Raw genomic sequence first — 11,526 nt, 5'->3', positions numbered from 1 at the left:
TCACTCAGCGAGAAACCTGGAAGGGAGACAAGAGGGTGAGCCACTGTGGCTTGGCTCCGGGCTTCAAACTATGGGGATGTAGACCCCAGCGTCGCCAGGTGGTCGTGGGGACCCTGGCCGGTGGAGGAAGTGCAGCGAGGGGCTCGGAACGCCCCCCCACCTGGCGTCATTGGTCCTTCCCTTCACTCAAGGCGGTTTTGATGCTTCTAACTGCCCACAAGGCCAGAGGCTTGGCTGGAGCTCGAGGGGCCCCGGCTTCCCTCTGGGCTCCCCAGCTCCAGTCTCCAGCACGAGGCCACAGCAGAAGGGTCAGGAGCATCTTCTAAAGCCTCGGCCGGCCGCTGTTTCAGAAGCCCGCTGTGTATGGGCTCTAAGGCAGAGGAGCGGCAGGGCTAGGCTGCGGGGGGAAGGGACCCGCCTGGGGTCACCCAGCGAGGAAGGGTCCGAGGCCAGACCGGCACCCAGGACGTCTTGTCTCCGGGTCTGACTCTTTCCACAGTCACCTGGCTGCCCTGCAAGCGACAAGTGGGTGAAAATGGCGCTACAGGAAGGCCTTTAGTGCCGTTGCCTGGGTCAAAGGAGACTTCACGATGGCGGCGCTCCAGAGTGCGGAAGGCTAGCGCGATCCCCTACAGGGACGTGAAATCCTGGGGGCTCTCGCCGGCAGACGGGGCTCCCACGGCCACGGTCTTCTCCTAGTGGACTGGAGGACCCCTTGTCTACGCGACGTGTGTGTCGTCCCTGGGCGCTGGAGGCCGGGAGACAAGGCGGCTTCGAGGAAGGCTCCCTTCCCTGGGAAGCTGTGAGAAGGGGCCAAGGACCCCAGAGCCTCGGAGGCCGCGGGTGAGCAGGCCGGACCGGCTGGGTTCTGGGGCCCTCCTGAGCAGCACCGACCCTCTCCAACCTGCCTTTTCCTCCCCTTAGCAGAGGAACTATCCCCAGGCAGGTGGGGGCTGCAAAATACAGGGGGCTTAGAGACTCAGCGCTGGAAGGTGTCGCAGAGGCCACAAGAGGAGTCCCTTCAGGGTTGTGGTCCTGGGAGCACGGCCGAGAGCTAGAAGGCTCTAGTCCCCTGGCCTCTTCTGCCAGGGAGGGAGCAGGGAAATGACTCGTCCACTGCGTTCCCCGTCAGAAGAGCGGTAAGAGCAAGGCAAAGGGCCGCCCAGCCAGGAACGCGTCTGCCTCCTTATAGAGCCCCTCGTTTAAGCTTCGCACCAAGCACACCTCCGGACGCCGACGCGTCTCCTACGGACATCTGCAGCCCTATTCCAAGATCTCCCCGTGTTGGCTAGACTCGTCCACCTTTCCTCCCGCCGGCCCTCGGAGGAGCCCATCCTCTTCCCCTTCCTCGCCATCTCCCGCAGCCAGCAAACGGGGTCACCCAGCGTTTCCATCCAGATCTCCCCCGTCTTTGGACGTGGGATCGGTCTGCGAGGAGGAAACCCAAACCAACCGCGTCTCACACCACCCCAACTGGCCGCCTCCCTCGAGAGACACGTCTGGGGGACGCTCTTAAGCCACTCCTGTCAGGGACGAGCTGGCCCAGGCACTGAGCCCCAGCAGCCTCCTCGTCTTCCTACTGATTCTAAGACACAAAGGCTTCTTCCATCCACACAGCGCCGCAGGTCCCAGGTGCCATTTGGCCCTCACACTTCCCCTCAGGCAGGGGCGCTCTTATGTTATAGAGGAAACTGAAGTGACAAGATCAGGGTCACACAGCTGGTCAAACGCCTGAGCAAGGGTCAGAAGCCGGGTCTCTGGCTCTAGGTCCGGCACTGCACTGTCGCCCTGGGCTGCCCTCCAGTCCAGCCCCACGCCTGAACCAGGTCCCCGCTAGAAGCTCCCTGGCTGGGTCCTCCGGAAGCTTTTCTTCTTCCACGGAGCCACACGTGGACGCTCTCAGTCTTGCCTTTGGGGCCGAGTAGAACAAGGGACAGCGCTTCAAGCCCCCGGATGCAGCATCGGCGCCTTCTCTTCCCTAGGCCAATCTCCCAGAGCATCCCACCGGAGGGCTCCGAGACCCTTCCCGTCTGCGCCTCGTCCTCGGCGTCTCCCCCAGTTGGTCAGCGTCCTCCTCACGGCCGGCGGTGCCCTGCGCCTCCCCGCCAGGCCTCCTCCGAGCAGCCTCACCAGGTGTTGGCTCTTGGGCGCTCGGCGAATCCTGGGTCATCGGCCTGTTCAATCCCTCAACCGCCACCCACCGGGCTCCGTCTTACGCTTTCTGAAACGGATTTTCTGAGCCCAAAGGGAAGTCGTCTATCCTGGATTCTGCCCAGCACGCTTGTTTTCCCTGCCGGTGTTCCTCCACCTGCTGTGCCCGGCTGATTTAAAGTCAAAGCTCAAGGCGGCCGAGGCCAGAGCCCAAAGGCCCTCGGCTCCAGAGCCCTCTCCAAACAGAACCACTCTGCTCTGAGCCCATTCACCTAGACTGCCCTCCCGGCACCATCCCTCGGGCCCATCTATTCCAACAGGATGTCCGATCCCGGTCAAGGGCTCTGCTGCTGTCCCCGGGACCCGCCGCCCGTCCTCCCTGTCCAAAAAGGGAATAAGGTTATCCTGGCATGACCTGTCCTGGACGAAGCTCTGTGACCACCATTTCCTTTTCTCGACGTTCACTAACCATCGCTTTAATAGTATGTTCTAGAATTTTTCAAGTAACTGAAGTCAACCCCACTGGCCTAGAGTGAACAGACTGTTCTCTTCCTTTTTTTTCTTAATTTAAATCCAGGCCACAGCTGCCTTCCTGGGGGCCTGGGCTCGTTCTGTGAGCCGCCCGACCCTTCAGGGCCGCGGAGAGGAGTCTGCCAAGCCCAGCGCTGCGGCTCCTCTAGGCCTGGGGGTGGGACGTCATCCCAGGCGGCCAGGTGCTCTCTTCCTGCCTCCTGACACATAACGAGAGCCCAGTCCCTTTGCCTTCTCTTTAAAAAAGGAGAAGACGTGCTTGTTCTAATTTAGGTTTCTAATTAACTGAAGGCCCGGTAGGGGCCGAGAGTTACACCATCTGGGAAGGCCGTCTCCCTCCTCTTTAGGGGACCGTGGTGGGACAGACATCGTCCCTACCAGGAGAGAATACGTCCTGGGGAGGGCAGCCCCTGTCTCCCCTCGCCCCTACCCACAGCCAGCTTGGAAACTCGTGCTTGTGCCCCCCTCTGGACGCTGGGGGCGCAATGAAACGGGCTGGCATTGGGCTCAGGGCTGCGCTAGGCCCAAGGCAGACAGACAGACAGACACACATGCACACCCCTTCCCTACGGATGCCCCACCGCGGCTTCCCATCTGGTACGGTTCTCTCCCACCTCAGCTGATGCCTGGATGCTTTAAATCAAAAACCAATTTTGGCTGGCTGCTCCCGATGAATAATTAAATAGGCCTGCTCTCTGGTGGTATTGCTCCCATTCATTCCAGAAGCAGTGACAGGGCTGTTTGCTTTTACCCTTCTCGGTCCCGGGACTAAAAGCCCCGCTGGATGGAGGAGCCGACCCTCTCCAGGGAAGGGCAAACGGGGGCGGCTGCCCATGGAGGTCCCCAGGCGGAGGCGGGCAGGGATAGGAGTGGGGCGCGCTGGGAAATCTCTTACCTTTACTAGCTGCCGGAGCGAAGAGTTTTTCGGAGCCTACGGAGGCCTGAAACACAGGAAGGAGGAAACGTTAGAGGACTGGGAGGGGTGTCTGGAATCTCTCTCCCCATTCTCCCTTCTCTCGGCTCTCCCCACCCACACTTTAGGTTTTTACTCAGCTGAAGCCCCGCCAGGGAAGAGCTGACACCATCGCTGCGAGGCCTCTGATCTTGGGGGCAGAAAAGACCCCGTTTCCCAATTCCCAGGGCCTCAGTTCTTCCTGGAAATACTAAGGGCGGTGAATGAGAGGATGCGGTCCTATGGGATGGACCACGCCATTGGGATCTTGCCCAATGCCTTCTTCACCCCTTAGCTACACACAGTAAAGTAGCCCAGACCAAGTGGTGCCAACGACGTCCCTCCCATCCACAATGGGTTTGCTTTCTTTTGGGGAGTCTTCCAAAACGGACCCTAAACAGCTCCTGCACCCGAGTCTGTTCACAAGCATTTATTAAAGTCCTTTATGCATTAAGACACAGATTTAAACCAAAGCACCAAGGAAAACCTCCAACTCTGAGCTCCAAGAATGGACATTGTACTGGGAGAAAGGACCCAGAACAGGCACGCTGCTCTTGGGAAAGGGCATGGCGGGGCGGCCTACGGGTCTCTTCTACCGAAGGGTGGAGGGCATGACTCCGTGTCTCCCCGACCCCCAACGTCACCCTTCACAGGGAGGAAGGACTTGGGGTTCCCACCCCATCGCTAGCCCCAGCAATCACCCGGAGGTCCGGCTGCTAAGGGGAGCCCTATGGCTTTCCCTCCCCTGCCTCTCCTCCGCGCTTGTCAACATCACCAGGAACTCAATTCAAGTCCATTCCCTCGTTGGACAGTCACAGACTCTCAGTCAACATTGAACATTCTCCCACCCACAACGCGACACCCCTCTAAGGCCAATCTCCACTTGGATGGCTCCAGGGATGGATGGGGAGCTCGCTATCTGTTCATTAGACAAGTCTTGCTTGGGGCAGCTAGGTGGCTAGAGAACAGGGCCTACAGGGGCAGGGTCCTAGGTTCAAATCTGGGTCCAGATACTTCCCAGCTGTGTGACCCTGGACAAGTCACTTAACCCCATGGCCAGGCCCTTACCACTCTCCTGCCTTGGAACCAATGCTTAGGATGGATTCTAAGATGGAAGGGAAGGGCTAAAAAAAAAAAAAAGTCTTCCTTATGCCAAGCCGAAATCTATGAGCGTTCCAAGTTTTGCCCGATGGAGCCACACAAACATCTATAATCTCTAAACCCTCTGCCGGACCCCGGGCTCTTCCTCCCCAGCTCCCTCGCCCGGCCTGCACGCTTAGTTTTCAGAGTGCTCGGATCATCTTGGCGACCTTCCTGTACCTGCGCTAGCTTGTCTACAGCTTTCCTAAAATCGAATTCTTGGGCTGATGTTATCGCCGTCCTTGTTTACGGCAACCTTAAAAACGGCCGAGGAGCAAGCCTGGAAAGGGAAAGTCGGGTCGGGGTCCCTGCACTAGAACTGCCATCACGGAGCGAGACGGCAAGCACGCTCGGGAGAAGGCCGCCCCGCGCGGGCTACAGGCCCGGAGTAGAAAGCAGGAGAGAAGAGAAGAGAGGAGGTGGGCAGTAGGCCGCGTCCCCCATTGTTTTCAGAAGAGGCCCCAGACTGGACCCAGCAGCCCTCCGCTGCTCCACACACCTGTGCTGGCCTGCGAGCAGAGAAGGAGACAGTTTTCTGCTCTTCTCACTGGAGCCCAGGTTCGGATCGAGATCATTTTGTTTTAATGAGGAAAAAATGGAGGCCCAGAGAAACAAAGGTCCTCCGCAGGTCGTCAGAGGGTGCGAATGCAGGCCAGGCGGTCTTCCTTCTGGGGGCTCCACGCCACCGCCCCCCCCCTCCAGGGGAAGACCAATGACATCCATAGAGGAATCTCTCCGGGCATCCGGCCCTGGGCAGCTGGGGTCCGAGGCCGCCTACGTGTGGTCCGGAGAAGACTGGACAAGGGCCCGGAAGGCCTGGTTTGGATGGGACAGCAGACGTCCTGCCTCCGAATATGGCCAAGAGGCCGACTAAGGAGTGATTGGAGGGAGAACGGACCAGGGGACAAAACTGGGCGTTGACTTTGTGCAGCCAATCACACACGCTGCTAGCATGTCGAGTCCTCTAAGCCTGGCCATTTATAGTATCACAAGATCCCAGATTTAGAAGGGACCCCGGAGGACCTCTAGTCCCACCTCTCTCCATTTTACAGATGAGAAGGCTGAGGTCCAATGGTTCAGACTCGCCCGGGGTCATCCAGGGAGCTTCCCCCACATCCGTCTTAGGCTAATTTCATCCCTATTGGACAGACAACAAAACAGAGGTTTAAGGGCTCTCCCAAAGTCATGAAGCTAGTCTGTTTCTAAGGGAGAATTCAAACCTAAGACGTCCAGATTCGGAGCATTGCCCCATGCTGCTGTCCAAGGTACCTTGATTGTTCTATGAGGCTCACCCTTGTGGAAGACAGGCAGGAGAGAAGGGGCCGAACAAAAGGAGCCCGGGGGCAGGGGGAGAGAGACAGACAGAGACAGAAACAGAGAAAGCGAGAGACAAAAATAGAGAGAGGGAGAGAGAGACACAGAGACAGAGAGAGAGAGACAAATATCATTATGGAAGATGCTCGGCTGCTTTGCTCAGAGGATCACCAGGCCCTTCCATGGCTGTTGCTTCCATTAGAATGTGAGCTCCTCGGGTGCTAGGAAGTATCAGAGGTCATATTCGAACTCAGGACCTCCATCTCCAAGCCTGGCTCTCTATCCACTGAGCAATCTGGTGGCCCCAGTTATTATTAATATTTTAATATGCCTATCCAGGAGGGCTGTAGTAAGAGGACAAAGGGTTCTAAAAGACGACAAGAGTTGTTATTTATTCAGGAGGCAATAGGGAGCGCCACACTGGAGTTTCTGGAGTGAGGGAGTTTCCCAGGTAGTGTCTGGGATCTTGGATGGTTAGCCCCAGGTGGGCAGGTGGAGACAGGCGTCACCTCTTTCTCTGGAAGGTTGCCCGGGCTCTCACTGTGCCGCTGCCACCATCTAGGGGAGTGCCGAGGACTCCTGGGGCCGGGATGCTGCATCGCGCCCTGCTGGGCCAGCTCACTTTTGCTTTCTCGGGGACTCCCACATTGCCAAGAGAACCAGAACGGCCTCCACTTCTGACAGAGCCAATGAGAGGAAGGCGCGCTCGCCTCCTAGATCTAGGCTTGGGAGGAAACCCCTCTCCCCCTTGACAGACAAGGAAACCGAGGACCAAGAGATGAAGAAACTTGCTCAGGGTCCCTCAGGGAGTCAGGCAGCAACAGAAGTGGGTGAGGAGCTCGGCCTCCCTCGAAGGGCTATAGGCTTCGGGGTGCCCTTTCCACGGACTCAGGCCCCCCCAGAAGAAGAGGGGAGAACCTGCTTTGCTCCCCGCTGAGCAGAGGACGCCTGGAGATGGAGGCTGGGACAGCGACGGGGGGCAGGTTTAGAAGAAAGGGAACGAATGGTGTCGACGTTCAGTGCTGTGTCGGGGCTCCTTGGTCTCCAGGCTGGGGGCTGCCTTGGGGGCTTCTAGAAAGGATCAGGAGCCCCGGCTCTGCATCCCTCACAGACAGACCTCACTGCCACGAAGGCAGAAAGACGTCCAACGTCCCACCCAGGAATGCCGCAGAAAAGCAGACGGGCACGTCCCACCCCTCTCCCCGCACCAGGGGCAGGACCTGGGCTGAGCTTTTACAACAGCAAACGGCAAACATGTTCTCTTTTGATCCTCACAGCAGCCTTGGGAAGCAGGGGCTCTTACAGACGAGGAAACCGAGGCAGGATCTGAAGTCAGATCTTCCTCCCTCCAGGCCCATCCATCCATCCATCCATCGACGAGCCGCCCCAAACAAGAGGCAGGGATGCAGAGCCTGGGCCTCCCGGCAGGACTCTAGCCCCCAAGTGGGGCATTTGTTTAAAAGCAACTATAACTGTGTGCCTGAGGCCCCCCCCCTCAGGTGGGGCCCCCACAAAGCACACCGGCTGGCGTATGCATTTCCCCAATTACTAGGCTCTGGGGACACATTCCCCCACTTCAATTCTTTTCCCAATCAGGTTCCCATTATCCGGCTCTCCGGCCACCGGAGGCCTCGTTTATTTGTTTACAAAGGAAACCGCCAAATTAAAACCACGGCAGGAACTTTTTCTGAGAGGTTCCAGCCGAGCTGGAGCCGGCGGGTCCCCGAAGGTTTGGGGTGTCCTGTTCTCTCCCCCCCACTAGCTGGAGAACAGCTCCATTATTTCGTTTTCCTTTTCCTCACAGCCTCGGCTCAACCATCAGACCCCGCCAACGTCTGAGATGAAAAGCTCGGGGCCGAGACAGACGGGGAGGGACGAGGCGGCCGCTGCCTTCCTGGTGGTTCGGTTCTGATGACAGCCCGGGCCCTCCCGGCTGTTTTCTGTCCTTCGCCTCATGCCCTTGGAAGTGGGCTCAAAGGGCCAGCTCCGACGAGTGGCCCCGCGAGGCCGAGGGCGGGCACGAGCTGTTCATCTCAGCCTCTGACGGGCCCCTTTGAATGTGGAGCCGCCAGCGGGCAAGTGGTTGAAACAGTCCAATTTCTTCCGGGGCCACTCTGTGGTTCTGAAAACCCAAAGACCCGAGTTCCAGCGGGAACCCTCCCTATGGATGTGAATTTGGACCCGCCGCTCGCTTTCTCCGATGGCCCGGCTGGGCGGCTGCTCCTTTTTTAACCCCTCACGTTGTGCCCCAGGAACGGCTCCGAGAGAGAAGGGCAAACGGGGTCACAACGTTAGGAAGTATCGGAGGCCGCATTCGAACCAGGACCTCTCCAGGGCTGTCACTCTATCCGCCGGGCCATCCAGCTGCCCCCCTGGCTGGGCCTCCTCCCACTTTTCTGATCCCCCGTCTGTCTGTCGCTTTCCCCAAGGACGGCTGTTGTTGCCCCTCCAGTGTTTAGCACCCCACTACTCATCAGATGCTTGTGGACCGACTGGCTCATGCATTTGAACTCAGATCCTCGGGACGATCCTCTCTGAGGACCTCTCCGCGGACACGGCTATCTCGGACACGAGCACTTGGTTGCACGACTCCCCTGGCCATCCGGGGAAGCTTCTGTATCCCAGAGCTGACCCCCAAGGAGCGGGATGAAGGATGCTGAGAGGGAGCCGGCCGGGGCTGTTGGGACCCCCATTCTGCTCAGGTCGGGAGCCCCCTCCCGCCTTCCTCGCTCCCTGCCCCACGGGGCCAGGCGAGAGAGGAGGGAGCCCCTCGATCCTGGCCGAGGAGGCCCAGATGTTCTCCCATCTGTGCAGACTGAATGCCTCGGAGGCGGTTTCTGTGTCACAGCCCGGCGTCTCCCAGCAGGCCGCCGAGCCCGCATGGAGCGCGGGGGTGCCGCTGCCCAAAGGGCCCCGGAGGCTCCACTCTCACCCCAGGAGTAGCTCCTGAAGGTCCCAAGGGCGGAGCTAGTCTTCCTGGTCACGTGCCCCGCTGCCTAGCCCGGCCTCTTCTGTCCGAAGAGCTCTTAGGAAGCCACAAAGTTGGGTTAGAAAAAGGCAGCCCACAACGAAGGGCTAGGCACGGCCAAAGCGTGAGCCCGTTCCAGGCAGGTGGCTGCCCTTCCAATGCTGGCTCTTTTTAACGGCCTTGTGGACTTCAAGAAGAAGACAGGAGCTCCTCGGGGACCCAGGGGTGCTCAGGATACTGACCCCCAACGCCCAGCAGACGGAGGTGCCCGGAGACAGGCTTGGGCTCAGCCACAGACCTTTGTGGCCTGGGGAAAGGCCCTTAGGCTCTGCAGGCCTCAGTTTCCCTAGCTGTAAAATAGGGAGCTGGCGCCGACCCTCGGAGGGGCTGCTCCCAAGTCTCTGCGATGGCCACCGTGGGACAGGGAGGCGGAAGGGGAAAGGGACGTCCCCAGAGGCGTGGGAGGCCCCGCGCTCTCCCGACTTGAGTCTCGGCTCAGGATCGAGAGCCCGGAAGACCCGAAGGTTCAAATCCTGGCACCAACTGGCTGGGCGATGTTGGGCGAATCGCGGGCGCTCTCGGGGCCTCAGTATCCCCCCAGGCACAAATGAAGAGCTTGGACGCAGGCGAGACTCGTCTCCTGGGACCGCTGACTTTCTCCGGGCTCCAGCCAGAAAGCAGAGCCCTGACTCTGGGTATGGGGGGGCAGTCACTTCACCCCCCAGGCCCAGCCCTTCGGGCTCTTCTACCTCGGAGCCACACCCAGGACCTTTCAAGGGTTTAAGAAAAGAAATAAAACCTGCCCGGAGAGCTCGGACTGGCGCCGCAGCGTTCCAAGATCTGGGCGCTGACCTGTATTCTGAAGCCGGGTCAGCCAGAGAGTGAAGCGTGTCTGTCCTGCTCGGTCTCTCCCCCCCGGGAGGCTCGGCTCGGAGTGAAGGCAGGCACAGATTTCTCCCAGATGTGAAAACCGGAGGCCGCTTAGGCCACTGTCTGCCAGGAGACAATCCAAGCCCCCCGCTCTGTGCGCTTCTACGGCCTCCAGCGTCAGAGTCCTCGAAGCCTGGGGAAGATCCCAGAACCCCAAATCCCCCTCTGGGACTACAGGGGCGGCGTTCTCCAGAGGAAGTCAAGGGACTTGTTCAAGGGGGATAGAGGTAGGATTTGAATCCAGGTCCTCTGACTCTAAAGGGGAGCCCCCCCCCCCCCCATGCAGCCTCCAGAAGGCTCTTTCTGCCCATCTCTCCTCCTCTCGGACCCAGAGCGGAGGGCCAGTGGCCGTGGCCCAAGAAGGGGGGGAGAGAGAAGAAAGACGCTGAATTTCTAAGCATCCCTGCTCGTGTGGGCCCGAGCACGTCCCACAAAGGCCATCAGAGGGGGAGAGAAGGACGCGTCCATCCACCACAGCCCGCCCCTCTCGGGGGTCCGTGCGGTGCCAGCAGCCAGACGCGCTCCTCGGGCTTATCAGTGCCGAGACCTCGCATCTGCCGCGAGAGATAACGGCGCCGCTCACTGGGGTGACCTTCAGCGGCGGCCAAGCCACCCCCCCCCCCGGAGGAGGGAGAGGGGGAAGGCAGCCCTCCAGGGACCCCCACCACACACTGCGCTTCTGCTCCAGGAGAAGCCTCGCAAGGGCCGCTTCTTGGCATCGCCATCACGGAGCGCCCTGTCGACAAAGTCAGGGCTTAATAAAGGCTTGTGGATGGACTACTCCACACTGGCCTCGGGAGTCAGGGAGATGCAGGTTCAAATCCAGGCCTTTGAAAATGGGGGGAGTGGGGGGAATTTAGACTTAAAAAGGTCTGGCTTTGGCCTTTATCCCTTCCGGGTCTCAGTCTGTGACTCCAGAATGGGCCAATCTGCAGACCTTCCATTCTAGGGAATTTGGGGATTGAAATCCTGTCCCTGAAAAGCTGCCTCTCCCTGGGGTTGCTCCCGTCTCTACTAAGCCTTCCTTGAAAGCTTCCAGGAGTGGCCAGGCAGCAGAATGCGTAGAGAGCTGGGTCTGGACATGGGAAGTCCTGGGTTCAAATCTGAGTGACCCAGAGCAAGTCCCTCAACTCCCATGGCCTAGCCCTGCCGCTCTTCTGCTCTGGAATTGATATTCAATTTTAATTCTAAGACGGAAGGTAAGGGTTAGAAAATAATGGAAAGGGCATCCAGAAGCGTCCTCGACTCTCTGGTGGCAGCCGGAGAGCACGCCCGGACCTCCCTCCCCAGGCTCCAGCTGCCTCCCTAGAAAACCAGCCCAGCCACTCACTTCCCCAAACACTTCCCAAGTGGGGCCTGCTCTGGGCTGCAGCCCCTGCCCTGGAGGCCCTTCCATTCTCTGGGGTGAAGGAGGGAGACCTTCAGGGCTCCCAGGGTCCAGGGGAAGGAGGGAGACCTTCAGGGCTCCCAGGGACCAGGGGAAGGAGGGAGACTTTCAGGGCTCCCAGGGTCCAGGGGAAGGAGGGAGACCTTCAGGGCT

General features: G+C 59.5%; 1 protein-coding gene across 1 annotated transcript in view; it reads right to left on the bottom strand.

The window, feature by feature from the left end:
• Positions 1 to 5: 5 nt before the first annotated feature.
• The window catches only part of FBRSL1 (fibrosin like 1), a gene marked incomplete at its 3' end in the record, with an annotated part of 240,528 nt that continues 229,007 nt past the window's right edge, over positions 6 to 11,526 (bottom strand). Inside the window, exons 6-7 of the mRNA XM_056820951.1 lie at positions 3,578 to 3,623; positions 6 to 16 (exon numbers count right to left, since the gene is read on the bottom strand). Coding sequence (XP_056676929.1) covers positions 6 to 16; positions 3,578 to 3,623 — 57 coding nt within the window. The remainder of the gene's footprint in view (positions 17 to 3,577; positions 3,624 to 11,526) is intronic.

This window comes from Monodelphis domestica, chromosome 3 (genome assembly GCF_027887165.1).
Source record: "Monodelphis domestica isolate mMonDom1 chromosome 3, mMonDom1.pri, whole genome shotgun sequence".
In the NCBI taxonomy this organism is placed as follows: Eukaryota; Metazoa; Chordata; class Mammalia; order Didelphimorphia; family Didelphidae; genus Monodelphis; species Monodelphis domestica.
Note: the sequence above shows the minus strand (reverse complement) of the source record. Positions and strands in the feature narration are given on the sequence as shown.